At 41.1% G+C, this 19,355-nt stretch overlaps 1 protein-coding gene across 1 annotated transcript in view; it reads left to right on the plus strand.

Annotated features, from left to right (window-relative positions):
* Positions 1 to 335: 335 nt before the first annotated feature.
* smoc1 (SPARC related modular calcium binding 1) overlaps positions 336 to 19,355 on the plus strand; it is a gene marked incomplete at both ends in the record, with an annotated part of 74,077 nt that continues 55,057 nt past the window's right edge. The window contains one exon of the mRNA XM_080751022.1: positions 336 to 440. Coding sequence (XP_080607148.1) covers positions 336 to 440 — 105 coding nt within the window. The remainder of the gene's footprint in view (positions 441 to 19,355) is intronic.

The raw sequence follows: 19,355 nt of genomic DNA on the forward strand, positions 1-19,355 counted from the left end.
CTTGCTTTTAAATGAAGTTGCAATGGATACAGAGCTCAACCTGTCGGAGTAGGGATGCACAGCTGACCCTCCTCACTATTGGATAAAACAGCAGTCATTATGGTGACATTATATTCTTAATTTCTCGCACAACCGACGGCACTATGTGAATAGTTGTTGAATCAAAAAAGCAAGGGGAATTCGCTCTGAGGCAAACAGCGTGGAGAGTGTGAAGGATTTGGTGTTTTAGGCAATTCTTTCTATTATTTGGAAGTTCTGAAATCAGTCTGATTGAAATATAAAAGTGCACTGCACTCTCTCCACGAACCCTCCTCTGTGTTTTAACGCGGTCAATTATGTTATTGCCGAGCTTTGCTATTTTTGCCTTTTCTCACTTTTTTGCACTTTTGTCGCTCTGTCATCTGCCCCAAGTCTTCGCACAGAAGTCGACTGGTCCACGGGTGAGTGCAGCTTTACTGTTTTACTGTAGACCTACCTGTATATTATGCTGTTCTGGGAAGAGTGGTGTAAAGTAACTAAGTACATTTACTTAACTTTAGTAGTCTACTCTAGGCCTACGTAGTCCTACTTAAGTACAATTTTGAGGTATTTGTAGTCTACTTCGAGTATTTCCAATTTCCAATACTTTTACTAGCCTACTCCACTACTCTTTCTTAGATCCAGTTAGACTATATTTTACTTTTATTCCACTACAATTATTTGAAAACGTATAGGTAGTTACTTTGCAGATATAAATTATAGAATTACAAAACATAGGTCTATACATTACCCACTTTAAAAAATGTGAGTAGCATATTTTTCCACCACTGCCAATTGAATAAGCTATAACCACAATAATTGTAAAAAGTAAAAAGGCATTAATTAGAGATATAGGTCTACATATGCCCGAATCAGAATCAACACCACGTCTGCACGTCAGTAGATTATTTGTGCGGTGCCAAATTAATTTGCTTCCATGATAAATTCCCCTGAGAAGTCATTGAGTCAAATATACAGCAAGAACAAAACCAGAAACGAATAAACGGTTTTTAGCTGTCCCCTTATAGGCCTATTCATTTGATTTTGATTTTTCCATTAAAGACTTTTGTGTTGTAGGAATTGACATGATTGTCACACAGGTGCCAGTGCCGCGGCTTAATTATAGCGTGCAAAAGACTCATTTTGGGGAGATATTCTGCAGAAGGCTGCAGGCTCATGGAAACACTATTATTTACAGAGAAATGTTATGACAGAAATCTAGGCCAGTGGTTCTCAAACTCTTTCATGTCAAGGACCCCCAAATTGACACTTATTAGCCCACGGACCCCCCATTTCATTAGATATGCCAGGGACTATAAGAGAATATTCTTATGGCTCTAGCAGTGTATCTAACCATTTTAATTTCAATGACCCCCAGTTTGACGCGCATTAGGCTACGGACCCCCATTTAATGGCATTTCTATCTCTGAGACCCCAATTTTTTATTGTAAAATCAATGTTAATTTAACTTGGAGACCCTAACAGTTCCATTTGGTTCCATTTGTACACTCTCCGAGTTACATAGGCCTACCCATAAGGGTCCATTTGGCCCCTAACTATCTTTTAGCTGGGGACCCCCTGGTACTCCATCCCCTGGGGGTCCCCGGACCAAACTTTGAGAACCAATGATCTAGGTGACATGTTTATGACATGTTGGATTCAGGCTATAGAGTGAGCCTACTTAATAGGCCTATTACCATTGATTAATTTAGATTACAAAATTGGTAGTTGTTGCATCACAGCCCTCAATCAAACATTTGTACTCTAGATTAACTAAATATTTGCATTTAGCTTTTTCTCCCATCCTAATCAGGGATGTAGTGGAGGGTAGTTCATCCATTCAATGTATAGTTCAATCTTGATCTGTTAGCCTATAAACTCATAATACCATCATAGCAACTATCATCACTAATGTCAGAGCCTACATGAAAGCAGAATATTTCCAAGGACACAACAGGAGTTTACCCACCTTGCTACACTACCCCCAGTCCCCCAGTCCCCCACCCATGAGTCTCTTTTTTGGAGACTTTTACTGAAATAGCCATCACAGTGCCCTGGTCAAAGAGAGTGGGAAATAAGTGACACAAAGTTGTGGGGAAACGGCATTGTTCAATTCACAGATATTTGTGGTTAGAGAGGGGGAAGATGACTCAGGAAGAGATGAATATGTAATGCTCTCTCACATATTGAAGCCATTTCACAGTGTCTTTGAACCCTCCCTCCCAAGATATCGTGGTTAAGACTGTTGTAAGAAGTTTAAATGCTGTTCAATAATACTTTGTTTCGTTTTTGAGAATGTTCTGTGGGTTGTTATACCATTGTGTCTTTTAATATCAGGAAATGAACTGGGACGAGTAGTTAATTTTAAAGTTTCCATTTTTATTTTGACCTAGTGGATGGTGTTTACCACCATAGACTTAGTTCACACCTACTGTTTTAACATACACTTTGATTACATATATATTTAATATTTATACCTGTTATTTCTCATTCACTATAAAGATCATGGGCGTTCCAAGAAGTGCAGAGGGCCAGGCAAGACCCTAAAATCTCCCTTGGTTTTTGTTATAATTTTATGTTCTTGAAGCTTAGATGTATCTCTTTGGCCATAATGTGTTCCTGTCCTTTGTTTCATATTGGTGCTACTAGACAACTGAATTCCTCTCATGGGATCAAGCTATCTATCTAACTACTTTCAATCTGGCATCCCTATTTTGGGCAAGTCATTATAGGTGACATTTAAAAAAAGTAGCAGATCTATAAGCTCACAGCGCGGTGGATCCCGAAGCGGTCTGAGCTTGTAGAATGACTGTTTTCAGCACGTAACAGTAACACCCTCAAAAGTATAAAATAGGGTTTACGTGGTTGATTGGTCTGTGACATCACAGTATGTGTTGATGTCACAGAGGAGTTCCTTGCTGTGCATCCGTTATAGCCATAGACCCCCCCCCCCCCATCTGACTTATGCAAAGCCTTCCTTAAACTGAAGAATATTACAATGGAGAAATCATTATGTGATTGTTTGCAGACTGAGGGATGTACAGTGTACACATTCACATTTTCCCCTACTGGTCCGAGCAGAACGGTGCTCTGAAAAGGCAGCACTTAATGTCCGGCAATTGAACATTGCTCAGAACATTGCTCAGTGTCTGTAGGGTTCAAACCCCTGTCTTTGGAACATATCTATTGGCGAGGCTATATCCCCATCCTTATCCTATAAAACTCTCACTTCATCTGTTTCAGTTAATGCTCTTGGCAAGGCTCGGTGCTGAGCAGGAATAACATGGCTACACACAGTCTGCTGTCTGCCTGCAAACACACCCCCACTAGTACCATGGCAGATACTTTTAACATTGCTCACAGCTGCTGTAATCCCAGAATTCACCCCCTCCTCATTTCCCCGTTGATATGAGGGATAACAAGGCCGCGAGCTCAGCCTCATAGCACCATTCCTGGCTCATTCCCTTGATGGCTCCGTGATGCAACTTACTTCCATAAGGCCAATATTTCCAGCTTCTTTGGGATACTAGGATGGCAGGAGACTAACAAAACTGTCAGATGCAGATCATTTAATGATAACGTTGTTGTTTTTTTGGTCATGCATGGAGCAAGTATTCACTCCGGTCCCAAGCATCATTCCATTAAGTCCACTAGATCCTGCCATATAGAACACTGATTGCTTACTGACTTTTTGCCTTCTTCGATAGATGACAGTAGACTGACAGGAAAAGGGGAGTGACACGCAGCAAAGGTTGTCAGGATCGGTTGTCGAATCCCCAACACACTGTCAGGCTGCATCAGCAGCCTATAGGTGCCCGGACCGCTACTTTAGCAGTCGGGGCCTTCTTTCTGATTCTTATACTTCCTTAATAGGGGTCCCCCTATTTTTGGAGTCCTATACCACTTTGTTTTTGACCCCATCATTGTTACTACGTACTATATATACTGAATATTCAAAGATGGTCATTGCTGTTCTGTCGGTTTCAATTAGGATGAAACTGCATACAGGTGTTACTGTAAGTACCAACATACCAACTCATTTGATTGAGTGAGTTTCATCATGCTGTGCCCAAGGTCAAAGTTCAAGGTCATGATTATCACAATTGAGGTGTGTAGATTATTTGCACCTATGCACCTATATGCGGCGCTCCTTGATTACCGTATCTAACATTGGTGTGTAGTGTGTTAACCACTTTCAAACCGATGTCCTTAATTTTGGCAGGTCATGGTAGCTCAGTCGGTAGAACGCTTGTCTTTGGACTGTAAGGTTCTGGCTTGGGTAACTACAGTACGTACATGCGCTACGTACTGTGAGCTGATGGCTGGTGTTGCGCTCCAACTCAGCAGTCAATCCCCCAGGGGTTTAGTGCATTGAAAATGGTATAGAAATCCTCGTTCTTGGCCGGTGAATCTGATCTATGAACTTATTATAGTTGAAAATTGTCCAAACTATTGAAAATAAACAATATATACAAGCTCACAATGTGTCGCCCCGCTAACATGCCGTGAACGATTCTTTTTGCTATTATACAGCAGGTCTTAAGTGGTTAATTGAATCCATACCCCTGGCAAAGGGGTTGGCCATTGTGTAACCAATGACCTAGACGGGACCAGAATCGATGTCTGATGAAGAAATGCAACAAATGGACCGGACAGTTAAGGAATCCCAACCATCCTTACAATGTTCTGGGAATCTCTTGTGTTGGTCAAATAGTTGCTGGTCCCATTATTGAGACAGCTGTTCAAATGAAAGCCTTCCAGGACAGTTTACACACAATCAAGAAATGTTTTGTCTGGTCATGTTAATATACAAAGTGCATTTTTAACCAAAGAAATCTTGTGTTTTGAACACACAAACAAAGCCAACTTTTGCTTGATCAAATATTGTCTTTAGTTTATTTGAACTACGAATAAGCAAGAACAAGGACACTTTCCATTGGTGTGTGTGTGTGTGTGACTGTGTGTGTGACTGTGTGTGTGTGTGTGTGTGTGTGTGTGTGTGTGTGTGTGTGTGTGTGTGTGTGTGTGTGTGTGTGTGTGTGTGATTCATTGAAGTTCATAAGTGGATGGATGGAGGTACATATGGACGAATCTACTGTAGTAGTACAGCAGCGGTTCTCACATTTTGAGAACCACTGCTCTATACCATAGTGTATACTATTGAGATACAGTAGGTATTTGAACGAGGACCTCCATCAGAAAATATTTAGTGCCAGGGTCTAGGGATCTATATAAGATTTCTGTTGTTAAAATGTTTCAAAATTATTCCAAATTTATTTCAATATTGTTTGAAAATAGCAGATTTACAAGCTCACGTGAGCATGTCGTTTGGCTATTTTCAAATATTTAATGCTATATTAACACATTTAGCTTGGGACCCCCTGGAACCTTTCAAGGACCCCTGGGGGTTAAATGTTAAATGTAAATTTGGTTATATTTTTACACCCTCTGAATTAAATGAACACTGAAGACTTTACTGTGTACCTACATGACTATTGACACACGCAAAAACATGTGCACGCACAGATGTGCAGATTTCAACAGTGTATTTTTCTGGAGGAAAACATTCTTGGCAAACCGATGAGGCTATAGTTTGGCATTGTCATCTTCTGTGTTACGAGGCAAGAAATAGGACAATCTCTTAGCTGTTTTTTGTACTATGTCCTGGATCTTTTTAGCATCAGTTTTTGATTATGTGTTCAACACTTTTACACAAACTCTCTCTCTCCCGTGCGCACACACACACACACACACACACACTCGCACTCACAAAAAATACACACTTGCACACTCATATGCTCTCAAGCGTACATGTACATACACATACACATTTAGGTTCACAAGCCAAAGACTTACGTACACGCACGGGCACCTCGGCACCCCTCCTGTTTCCCTGGAAGTTGACAGCTGGCTTTTAAGGGTGACTCCAACCAGTGACCAATCAAATTGCTTTCACATGCCGCTTCTCCCTCTGATGAGCGGCCCAATCAGCCAATGCATTTCATGCTTAATTTCAGGTCTTTCTAATCAGCGTAATGAAACGCAGTCAAAGTTCAGAGAAGGGGGGGTTCGTTGCTAGTGTATTACTTCACTCAACCTCTCGAGCCTAATTTATACTCCGTCTTACGACCGTGTTGAGCACCGAAATAGCAGATAGATCCTCCATTTTTGTCTACAAGCTCACAAGCTTGTAGATCGGCTATTTTCGGCAAAGAGCTTTGGAGGGGGGAAAAGAGCAGACTAAGTACAGCGAAAGGTCAAGTTTATTAAGTATTGGCGGTTAAAGTGGTTAAATATCTGAAAACACACATTAACATGAATCCAAAATACACTGTTGATTTCTATGAACAGATTGTGGGGGTCCCTGCTTCATCTCTCTCTCAACTAAGGGGTCCTTGGCCTGAAAACATTGAAGACCCCTGGTATACATCACTGGCTTCACTGCCACTAAAAAATATTCACAGTAGTGCAAACGTGCATCTTCACAGGGCACGTCTGCACGTTTATTTAGTATACAGACCTATGTCAACCTGCTCCATTAATGACTCAAGCTCTGTCTCGTCTTTGCCTGAATAAATAGGAAACCCTATGACTTCCCTTTACCGTTAGGCGTCATAAGAGTTATGGCTGTAATCTTTTACATTATCAGGACTGTAGAAACACTTCCCCTTCCCTCTCCTCCTGGCTTATTGTAGATTAGCTTGGTCACTCTGCCGTGCATTTAATCACTTCCTTTGATATGAGCGGCCGTGTGGTCTCAGCTTAGGCATGCGAAGGAGGTGTGGAATGATTGTGATGTGGGACACACACGCACGCATGCACGTACATACGTATGCACGCATGCACGCACGCACGCACGCACGCACGCACGCACGCACGCACGCACGCACACACACACACACACACACACACACACACACACACACACACACGTACTGTACAATGCACCCCTAACCGCCACACACACAAGCATTAATACAGTGAGCGAATGCCCATATACCAGCACAAACACTCATAACGTAATGAACATTTTTGGGCTCTATGAACGCACCATTTACACACTCACTCTCAAATACACACCTCCTGGGTACAGGGGAGATGGCTGACTGTTATAGTCAGGATGTGTCATGAATGATAATCTGATTTACACCCATTTCCCGAAAAAAGGATAGACCCCATCTCATTTTGTTTTCCTCATAATACTTGGAAAAGAAAATAAGGAAGTCCTTGACTTCCTTTTCATTCATCTGATGTTTAATCTCTCCCTGAACATTATCGTAAGAGGAAACTGCAACAATCTGGAAAATGTTTTCACTGACTCTTTCGTTATCAGATAAAAAGCTGGCCATTTTGATAAGTTCTGATATTATTAACAGATAAGAGTGTTATTACTGTAATCATAGCTTGTAAGGGTTACTTCCGGTTGCGCGCGACAGTCGTATTTTCTTTCACCCAGAAGAGAAAAATGACAACTGCGGCCATCCATGCTTTTGTTATGGTCGGTATAGAGAAGGGCTTGTTTTGATCAAGAATGTGATCTGGAGTTAGATACTGTACGTACATTTTAGTGAAATTCATAACATTGTCCTGGATGCAAAACCGGATTTCCTGATTACGTTATCTACCGATGCATTATGGGAATTTGAGTTTTTGCATCAGTCGCGGCTCACGGTTGCTGCAGACCGCACACTACAGTTTAGCGTGCGGTCTCGTCATTGACGCCGACTGCACTCGGGATGGAACACAAGTTTGACATAGAGTGAATTAATACTGCAAGAATTGAGGCTTCCGTTCCCTAACTAGCTCAGTGGGTAGAGAGCATGGGAGTTTAGGGACCAAGGGTTTATATCCGATTGGTGCCACACATGCAAAAATGCTTGTAGGCCTACTCATGATGCTGTACAGCACTAAACCTCCAGGTAAAACACCACAGCAGAGGGCCGGGTTGGCGGGTTCCCTTGTTTGCTGTCAGGTGAAAAGAAGCGGCTGGCATCTGTGTATCAGAGTAGTAGTGTACTGTACTCACTCCCCAGGACAACACTGGGGGAGTTAGACAGGGAACTACAGTGCAGTAAATTGGGGAGAAAATTGGGAAAAACAAACAGACATACAAGAAAACAGTCAAAAGTACACGTTCTTGGTTGGTTCAGCAGTGCCTTTAGACTGATCGGCCTGTACCTCTCTTTCCCTGATGAGTGATGACTTAGATAAGGTAGAATGGATTATCACATTGATCATTGTTGTACAGTATACAGACGTACGATACGGTAGATATATTTTTGGATTCTTTTCATGTCTTTATTGATAGGTATACAGTATAAAGTGCGGTATGCTGTGTATTCCCGTAGGATTTTTTTGCTAAAATTGATTTTTTTGCTGTTTTGGCTTCTATAGGGACCAAACTATCAGAAAATGACGGGGTTCAAATTTTCAGACCCCTCCCTCATTTCCTGGGGGCGGGTCACTTCAGTTTTGGCCCTATACGGCTATGTATCCCCAATTTTCCATAGGTTTGTTTGCTAATATTGATTTGTTTGCTGTTTTGGCTTCTATAGGGACCAAACTATCAGAAAATGTTGGGTTTCAAATTTTCAGACTCCTCCCTCATTTCCTGGGGGTGGGTCACTTCAGTTTTGGCCCTATTCGGCTATGTATCCCCAATTTTCCATAGGTTTGTTTGCTAATATTGATTTGTTTGCTGTTTTGGCTTCTTTAGGGACCAAACTATCCGAAAATGTTGGGGTTAAAATTTTCAGACCCCTCCCTCATTTCCTGTTTTGTCCCTATTCGGCTATGTATTCCAATAGGATCTTTTTGCTAAAATATATATTTTTGGGCTGTTTTGGCTTCTATAGGGACCAAACTATCAGAAACTGACGGGTTCAAATTTTCAGACCCCTCCCTCATTTCCTGGGGGCGGGTCACTTCAGTTTTGGCCCTATACGGCTATGTATCCCCAATTTTCCATAGGTTTGTTTGCTAATATTGATTTGTTTGATGTTTTGGCTTCTATAGGGACCAAACTATCAGAAAATGTTGGGTTTCAAATTTTCAGACTCCTCCCTCATTTCCTAGGGGTGGGTCACTTCAGTTTTGGCCCTATTCGGCTATGTATCCCCAATTTTCCATAGGTTTGTTTGCTAATATTGATTTGTTTGCTCTTTTGGCTTCTTTAGGGACCAAACTATCCGAAAATGTTGGGGTTAAAATTTTCAGACCCCTCCCTCATTGCCTGGGGGCGGGTCACTTCAGTTTTGTCCCTATTCGGCTATGTATTCCAATAGGATCTTTTTGCTAAAATATATATTTTTGGGCTGTTTTGGCTTCTATAGGGACCAAACTATCAGAAACTGACAGGTTCAAATTTTCAGACCCCTCCCTCATTTCCTGGGGGCGGGTCACTTCAGTTTTGGCCCTATTCGGCTATGCATCCCCAATTTTCCATAGGTTTGTTTGCTAATATTGATTTGTTTGCTGTTTTGGCTTCTTTAGGAACCAAACTATCAGAAAATATCGGGGTTCAAATTTTCAGACCCCTCCCTCATTTCCTGGGGGTGGGTCACTTCAGTTTTGGCCCTATTCGGCTATGTATTCCCATAGGATCTTTTTGCTAAAATAGATATTTTTGGCTGTTTTGGCTTCTATGGGGACAAAACTATCAGAACATGACAGGGTTCACATTTCCATACCCCTCCCTCATTTCCTGGGGTTATATCCTGGATGGATGGGGTAGCATTTACCTCTGGCCTGTTTTTATTCTTGTCAAATACAGGATCTATTCATCATCACTGTTTCTATGCTCTCCCTTATACTGTTGGCACACACAGTCTCCAGTGCCATAACACTTGCAGAGAGGAGTGCAAGACAGGTGATTGTTTGAGCAGCTGCACCGTCCCTTGCAACCTGCTTTGCAGACATATTTGCCTTTAGAACAGGTAGAGGTAGGGAAAGACATCTGACTGGAACTTACCCCCCTCTCTCTCTTCAATTGGTGGAAGCTCAGGGCTCAGGGCAGTTGGACATCTGTTTAAGGTGACCAAACACATTATGTCTCGCAAGGCACCATTAACAGCATAGGCAAGGACCTGATTAGGAAACAGGGTATTATCCTCTTCATGTGTGCACCTCCTCAAAATGTCCCTTGATGAAGGTATCATACTGTATATGACAACGAGCATGAAATAACTGTCCCTTGAGAAATGAAATACTCGAGCAGTCCCTGGCCTAACACACAGGTCAACTTCTCCTTGGTTAATCAAGCTGTCAAGAGTTTCTTGATGGACATAGTGAGCTTCATCTCTGGATGAAGACTTTGTTTTCTACATATTTAGTTGCCCTCTTATGATCCATATACCTATCAAAGACAAGACAACTCGACCCTCAACATAGCCAGCCATCATCATTATGATGCTTTTGTTGAATGCATCCTGAAGATCTGACAGCTTCAGCATGCTTGGTGTCTTTTTCATGTTCTGAAGAACACCCATAGCATCAACTATAAGAACTTTGACAGAATAATCTTCCTCCATCAGATCATGCTATTGGACACCTGGAAGATCTTCCTGCAGGGGTCTGAAAATGTGAACCCTTTCATTTTCTGATAGTTTGGTCCCCATAGAAGCCAATCAGCCAAAAAATATCTATTTTAGCAAAAAGATCCTATGGGAATACATAGCCGAATAGGGCCAAAACTGAAGTGACCCGCCCCCAGGAAATGAGGGAGGGGTCTGAAAATTTGAACCCAATTATTTTCTGATAGTTTGGTCCCTATAGAAGCAAACAAATCAATTTTAGCAAAAATATCCTATGGGGAAATTGGAAATACATAGCCAAATAGGACCAAAACTTAAGTGACCCGCCCCCAGGAAATGAGGAAGGGGTCTGAAAATTTGAACCCCGTTATTTTCTCATAGTTTGTTTCCTATAGAAGCCAAAACAGCAAACAAATCAATTTTAGCAAAAGGGAATGGGGAATACATAGCCGAATAGGGCCAAAGGGAGGGGTCTGAAAATTTGAACCCCAATATTTTCTGATTATTATAGGTTGGTCCCTATAGATGCCAAAACAGCAAACAAATCAATATTAGCAAAAATATATATGGAAAATTGGGGATACATAACCGAATAGGGCCAAAACTGAAGTGACCCGCCCCCAGGAAATGAGGGAGGGGTCTGAAAATTTGAACCCCGTCATTTTCTGATAGTTTGGACCCTATAGAACTAAGATCTGCAAAAAAAAACAATTTTAGCACAAAAATCCTACGGGAGCTGTTTTTTGGACATACCATACCGCACTAGTAGGTTGATAGGAAATGGGGAGAGATGGTAGGGCTGACACACAGCAAAGGTCGTCGGCATCGGGACTCGAACCTACGACACTCTCGTGCCCAGGCCCATTTGCCAATATTCAACACCTGCCTTTTTGTTAAGGCATTTCTGCTGTAGTTGACTGCACAAATAAAGCTGAACGAGGCAGGAAGGAGAGGGGATGATGTATGACACAGAGCATGAGCCAGATTTTAACCTGCAATGTTGCCTGCAGATTAAGCACATTAACTGGATGGACCAGCAGGACACCTGACAAACGGCTTAATTAGTCAATGTATTCGAATTTCAAACAAGCAAATAACAAAAAATAATTAAACATTAAAATCGCAGACTCTGATGCAGTGTGGGGATTATAGCTCGCTGCTATATGAGCACAAGTCCCATCCCCTGCTGTGAGTGGCACACACACTTTGCACCTTCTGTGTGAAATTCATCCAGCCCCCTTCTGTTCCTGCCAGTTCACAACATGCGGGAACCCAGGTTTTAAGAGTTTACTTTGAAAATGTTAAATTACAGGTTTCTTTTTAACACAAAGCCTAATTAGAAATTTAAAAGGAGCAAGGGGGGGAGCAGGGGGAAGAAAGCTGAGGGTTTTCTTTAATACATTCCTTTTTATTTTTTTATTTATTTTTTTATAATACGGTTAAGTAAAGTGTGTTAATTGGAACAGCATGGGGGATGGCATTCGCTTTATAGATTTCCTTAAAACAGAAATGCTAATTATCGGACAAAAGTGATTACATTGGCCTGTTAAATCCACATAACAGCACACAATTAGTCCTGGCATCAGTGGACTCCTTTAGTTAGCCGTCGTAATGTGGTACCTTTCTGTTTGCTCGCTTTTATCCTCTGCACTTCCTCTTTTCTGTGGCTAGTCGAGGGAGCGCCGGTGGCTTCTGGCCATTAATCACACAAGGATGTGTAAGATGACTGTGTGTTTGTTTGTGTGGTTATTGTTTATTGTTTTTATACCCAAGTGGGATAATGAGACCCTCACACGTTAGAGTGGAGTTGGCACACATAACTCGCCTTTGTCTCTCTTTCAGTTCTCTCTGACTCTCTCTTTGATTTTCTCGCGTACTCTTTCCCCCTCTCATACTCTCATTCTTTCTTCCCTTCATTTTTGACTAATTCTATTTCTTTCTCTTTTTCTCTGTCTCTGTCTCTCTAACTCTATCACTCTCTCTCTCCCTCTCTCCCTCTCTCCCTTCTCCCCTCTACCTCTCTTTCTCTCTTGCCCACCGCTACGCCCACCAGTGTATCACCATCTGTGCATGCAGAAAAACATCCTTCTCAGAAATGATGTAATTCCTGTCAAGGTGTGTGTTCCTGAGATACACAGCACTGACCGGACAGTTACACCATCATTCTCCCACAAAAGAATTGCATCCATTCTAGGGCTGTCACGATATGCCATTTTACATGACGATTAATTGTCACTCAAATAATTGCGATTAACGATTTAATTGTGTTTTTGTCGTTGATAACTATTTCTGTTTGGCTTTTAGGCTTTGAAGTTGCACATGGCAGATATGACAAATAACCTAAATGTACAAAAAAATTATGGACATATTTGACAACTTTCTACTTAAAAAATAACATTGATAGTGGAAATAGCCGATCTACAAGCTCACAACGCGTCGCGATGCGACGCGTTGTGAGCTTGTAGATCTGCTATTTCCACTATTTTTTACTTAAAAAAATATATATGAAACATTTTCAACATTCACGATTATGACGATTATGAAAAATAATCGCGATTAGACGATTATGTATTAATTGTGACAGCCCTAATTGCATCCCTGTGATCTCATTAATGTTTCAGTCATCTCAAGACAACCCTTTAGGTGTCTCTTTATACAGTGTTCTCAACTGGGTGAAGTCATTTCAGAGCTTTTTTCCATAATTGCCCTGGTCAATCCTTTGCCACAGTGAGCATGCTGTGGTCACGCAATGTATCATTATGTGGTCCCATTACATATCAAGTAATATGCTGTATACTGGCGTATGACAAATAGAAGGTTGGAATGAGCATCACGCTCATTCCAAAAACGTTTCAAGTGCACATCGTTGTCATTTCTGTCTACTGTTGTCCCTACTGTTGAAGCCATAAATTTAATAATTATCGAATTGTTATGTGTAGTTTCATACCCCAATAGTAGTTTTGCCTCCTTTTCTAGTTGTGAGATTTGATAGCTGGTTAGAGCAGAGTTGAGCTTATCAGTACCTTTGATTTACTGTAGCTTAAGCATATTAGAGAATGTTTTGTTTTCAGTAGTCACTGTTACATGATGGATAAAGGAAAGATGCTGGGTAGACAGTATGCAGAGCATAATCTGGGCTCTAAATTGGCTAAAATCTCATTAAGCCTATACGTATGTTGGCAAGCCAGGATACTTACTAAAGCAAGAACTGTACTGCATGTAAATAGTACGATACCTACATTTTATGTAGGGTTTTATTGTCTGGTTTTAGGAGAAAAACTGTCCAAAGAAATTAACCATAAACTGCACACAAAATATCTATTGGAAAGTTACATTTTATTGGTTTTATTATGTAACCCATTCTTCTCTTTCTCATGTGGTCTTTGTTTATTTATTGTCTTTGTTACATTTCATGTAGCTTGCCTTTTCCTCCTTAAGTCTTTTTTTAAGATGTGTGTATAAAAATGATTGTTCTCTCTGCGTATAGGTTATTGTTCCATTGCTGTGTGGGTCAGGCTGGGACTGGAGCGCTCTGCCAGTGATGGTAAAAAGACTGCTTCGCTAATGCCGTAATGGTTGCACAATGGGGTCGTATTTCACTTGTTTTATGAGTTGTGGAGACTCAGCTAGGTGCTTCGTGTGCTTCTGAGTGAGAGGTGAGGAGAGTGTGTACGTGTGTACGGTGTACAGTAGGGCATTCACCAAATATGCGAATATTCGAATATCAAAGTCACTATTCAACGTTGTTCACCGAAGCACTTGGAATCGTAGGTATTACATTTAATGTGACTCGGTTCCACAGATACATTTGCGAGGCGTTGTGAGCATGTAGATCTGCTATTTTCACAATGTTCGCCTCTTGCTTACACTTATTTGATAGTTTGGCCAGTGCAATATTCGACTATTCGAATACTTTTCGAATACTTTGAGGTCGAATAATTTGAATACTAAAAATCACTATTCGTGAATGCCCTAGTCAGTGTCAGGAGAATTTGTCTCATTAGGGACGGGATCTTTTCTGTGTTGAGACATTGGTAGCCTCAGACCAAACTGTCCATAGCATATTTGGTTTACTCGACCTCTACAGTGTCTCACCTGTCTAACTGCTGCTTATAGAGAAGACATTCAAATTTAAGGTCTTCAATTTGTCTTCAGGTGTCGTGGTGGGCTATCAGTGGGCCACAAAGTCATCATGGGTTTGAGTTTACAGTTTAGGCATTTAGCAGACGCTTTTAATCCAAAGCGACTTACAAAAAGAGATCCCCCTCAAGAGACATTGACATCATCCATGCTCTCTCTCTCCCATCTTTTCTGTCTCTCTGCTCTGAACACTACATAATAAAACTATATAAAAAGCTATTAAAAATAACCTTTTAAAAAGTACGTCTCTCGATGCTTGAGCAATACGTGCAGGAGGCTGAATACGTCAGATTAGTTTCTGTTTACATGGGAAAGGGCTCTCAGCGGTCATTAAAATGGGATTTTTGGCTCAGGGGAGCATTCATCGCTCCATTAAGTTGTTTGGCACATTGTCTAGCCACTTTGTAAATCTTTGATGCGTTGGCTGTTATAGTAAAGCATAAAACTTATACAGTATACAGTAATGTATTGTGTGTGATGTATAATGGCGTTTAACAGCGTGAGGTAGGTTCTCAATGTAGTTTTCGCTAACTCTATTACACTGTTTCCCCAAGCAAAGACAAGCCAATTTTTTGAAAACTCATAGGTCATATTGTGTCTTCCTTCAGAAAATAATGGTATATGCCCTCAAATCCTGGCTAATACAGTATTTGCTATTTCTGCTATCTGCTAATCTGACTGTTTTGGGGGGCTTACCAACTGAAGATCATTAGATACAGTAGCAGAGTGGTTCTCAACCTATTCTGCATCAGGGCCACATGAAAATCTCAAAAGCACCATAGTCAGATGGGTGGAACGCAGAGCATATTCATTTTAATGTTCAATCAAGTGATTATGTTCTGGCTTGTATCAATGGAACCAATGTTCTTTATTGTTGTTCAGCACTTTGTAACTCATGTTTTTAAAAGTTCTATATAAATAAACGTATTCTTATTATTAATGTACTCTAGTACACTTGACATTTTTATTTATTTTTGTTTTTGCGACCGTAGGTCGCAGTTACTTGCACACTATCCAAACCTCCACCGGCTGTCCCTCCGTCACTCCCTCCGTCACTCCCTCTGTCACACGTCACACGTCACACTTTTGCCCTGCTCATATCTCTGCAACCGTTGCCCCGATCCATGCCAGATTTTGCACACACACTCCTTGCCTGCCAAACTACAACCTCCAAGGACCCCCGGAGTTTCGGGGACCCCCAGGTCCCTGGGGGACCCCCAGGTGTAAAAAATTACCAAATGTGCAAAAATGACCAAATGACCACCCCAACGGGGCTGCTCTCTCTGTGTCACACACACACACACACACACACACACACACACACACACACACACACACACACACACACACACACACACACACACACACACTCTCTCTCTCTCTCAAACAAAAACATAATGTGTGACCTGCCAAGTGGCAAGGAATGTTGCCACTGTCCTCTCTCTCTCACACACACACACACACACACACACACACACACACACACACACACACACACACACACACACACACACACACACACACACACACACACACACACACACACACACACACCCCTTCACACCAGGGAGTCCAGGAAGGATGAGCCTCCATGCTTAAATAAACAGACCTGGGTCCACTATCAAGATCTGCCTGTGGGTGTGTCTACTTTTAGCAGGAGAGCTTGCATCTTGCATGCTAGTATTGGCATTTCTCCCAAACTCAATGAAGACAACACACAAGATTTGAAGACTTCAAATTGAGTTGTTCTACTTTCACTTTTCTTTATTGGGCTAGACATTTTCGTTTTCTTTTTTCCAACTATTTTTAAAGAAACAAATCTATGTTGCATTATTACGAATTGAGTCTCCTTTTTTTTTTTACATGCCATTTTTGTACATGTCTCCATTCAATAAAACAAACTTAACTGAGTTCATTGTCTTGAGTTAAATTGCTGAAAGTAGGCCTGCCTAATACAAGTGTAACTATACACGCTGAAACTCTGGAGTGTCAGGTGATCATTGCTGAAACCTCAGAACAATAGCCACATATTAGCAACCATAAATACAGATGCCCACCCTTTAGCTAACAGAAACTGCTTTTGTAAATGCTGGAATGTTAAAAAGGTCATCTCTTTCACTTTCAATTGTATACATTAGCTATTGTTCATAACTACACAGTCATGTCATCAAAATGCATCTGTCCCATCTAGCGCCACCATCTGGCTGATTTTTAAAAAACACATTTTTGGACACTGCTCCTACAGAATTTGCCCTAAAATCACACAAACCACTACACAGTATCTCTACAGTCACCCTGCTCCTACAGATTTTGCCCTAAAATCATGCACACCAGTACACAGTATCTCTACAGTCATGTAATCACAACGCATCTGTCCCATCTAGCGCCACCATCAGGACGATTTTGCACAAACTACTTTTTGGCCTATTTATGGAGATAAGCGACCAACGGTCGCTTATCTCCCGATTAGGGAGTCTTACTGGTAAGTATTAATGGCATATTACCATTTAAATCTTGTGTTTTACCAATTATTTGGTGGCCCACTTGCAATAGCCTCACTGCAGCCCACCAGTTGAGACCAGTGCTGTAGCATCAGGTAAGCTGAAAATCAAAAAAGATAACAAGTGCTTTTCAAACATCTGGCTATCCTGAAACCTATCATATACAATACAGTATGTAGTACTGTTCTCCCCTAGAAAATTCCATATTCTCAAATGCTATAGATTTGCAAATAGTAGGTGATTTCACCCAACCTGCAACCTCGTTGTTACTCACTTGATTGTTCAATTTCTTCTTGTGAGTGATTTTAAATTGTAGGATTTGAAGGATAACATCTGGACTCATTAATGTGCTTTTGAAGGGCTTGGTGGTCCTGTAGTAACCACTGTGAGACATATGTTGCATTATTTATCAGTGTCAAACCATAAGAAGTGGGCCTGATGCTGTGCTGTGAGTCCAGATTAGATAGGACAGTGTTCTGTTTAGTATTTTTAGCAACGATAGTGGCAGGGCTCTAAAGCATAGCTATGTCTTTTGGTATAGGTCTGTCCATCCAACACTTTACGTACTTCCAAACAAGATACCTGAAAAACTACTGGCTGGATTGTCATGGAATTTGCTGTGCCACGTCATGATGCTTTGCTGAGGATGAACCCTACACATTTTGGTGACCTCATGCTCCTTTCCTTTAGTCAATTATTTTCAACTTGCACACAATGCAGCATATATCTGTCTCTGTCGAGTGGAAACCTCATATGTCCAAAACTGGTACTTTTCAGGATTCAAATTCAAAAGGAGATCAACAAGCTCAAAATGCACGTTGCGTTCCGAGCTTGCGGAGCTACTTTTGATGTTTTTGTGTGACGCTGTAGTATGATCAAGTAAGGTACTGTATTCATTTATGGATAAACACAAAAAGCTAAAATATAGAGATTGGATGGAGATGGAGATTATGCCCGACAGCAATGATATCTCAAAATTGAATGGCCAGATTTCCATTATACTTTCTAACAGTATTCATGCTCCTGGAGGATGAACTCTTTCCACTTCATTACCTTTCTGTATTGCACTTTCAAAATGACAACTTTGCACACAAGATGTGTCATAATAATCACTGGCAGATGACCATGACATTTGCTGAGTACATTCATGTTCTCAAAAGGATTTTGATTTTGGCGACCCTGTGACCCTTTTTTAGTTGAACCACAGCTAAGATAAAGTTGACAATTTATTGCCAACATAGTGAGGATGCCTAAAAGAAACTCTCATCTGACCCACTAAACCAGCAAGTCAACATTGTACTGTATGTATTTCCTGGAAGTTATGATTTCACCTCTCCAGACCAGGAGGCTGTGGGTGGTACAGTGTGACTAAGAAGAAGTGACCGTTGTTACCACAGGGTACTAGTGGTGGGAGTGTTCAGTCGTTCTTACACACAATGGTTCCCCCAAAATCTCCTGATTTACTGCTTTATTGTGACAGAGGAAGTACTGTGGAAGGCTAGAAGCACTATGGGCCATTTCCATTAGGGTTATGAGTAAGAGAGAAGGAGGATGGAGTCACTTGCATCTGTGTGTGGGTAGAGAGGCCAGGAGACTCCATGGCTCTGATGGAGCAGATTTAACCTGGGGGAATGGATGGCTTTAGGTCTAAATCACTTTTAAGAATAGTTTGCAAGAGATGGATGATTTAATGGTTCATCACGTAGGAGCAGTGTGTTCTTTCCAAAACAGTTTGGCTCAGTACAGACTTACAAAGTCTGGGAAATACCACATAATTGAGATTTTTGGTGTTTTTTTTCTTTTTCTTGGTAGAATTGAGAGTTGATACGGTCAGTGTGTTGAGTGAGTTTCATGAGCCCTGGGCCACTGATACATGTGTATGTTATAAACTCCATTGTGCGATTTCAGAGATTTATGGGCTTCGATGACAATAAGCATTCTTCTCGTTGATCCTGAAAATGATTTTTTTTGGCAGATTGGTGGTAATTTCCCTTTTTTTAATTTATTTTTTGGTTGTTTGACAACAGAGATTTATTCCTGTCCTTTGTCAAAGCCAAAGGGGAGGGGAGATCTTTAACGCAAGTTAAAAATGAAAGGATCTGGTATGTTTTCCTCCCGATTTTCAGCTCCTCATAAAAAAGGGAACATCATGATTTAGTTTTTC

Source organism: Nannobrachium achirus (assembly GCF_963921795.1).
Source record: "Nannobrachium achirus genome assembly, chromosome: 20".
NCBI lineage: Eukaryota > Metazoa > Chordata > Actinopteri > Myctophiformes > Myctophidae > Nannobrachium > Nannobrachium achirus.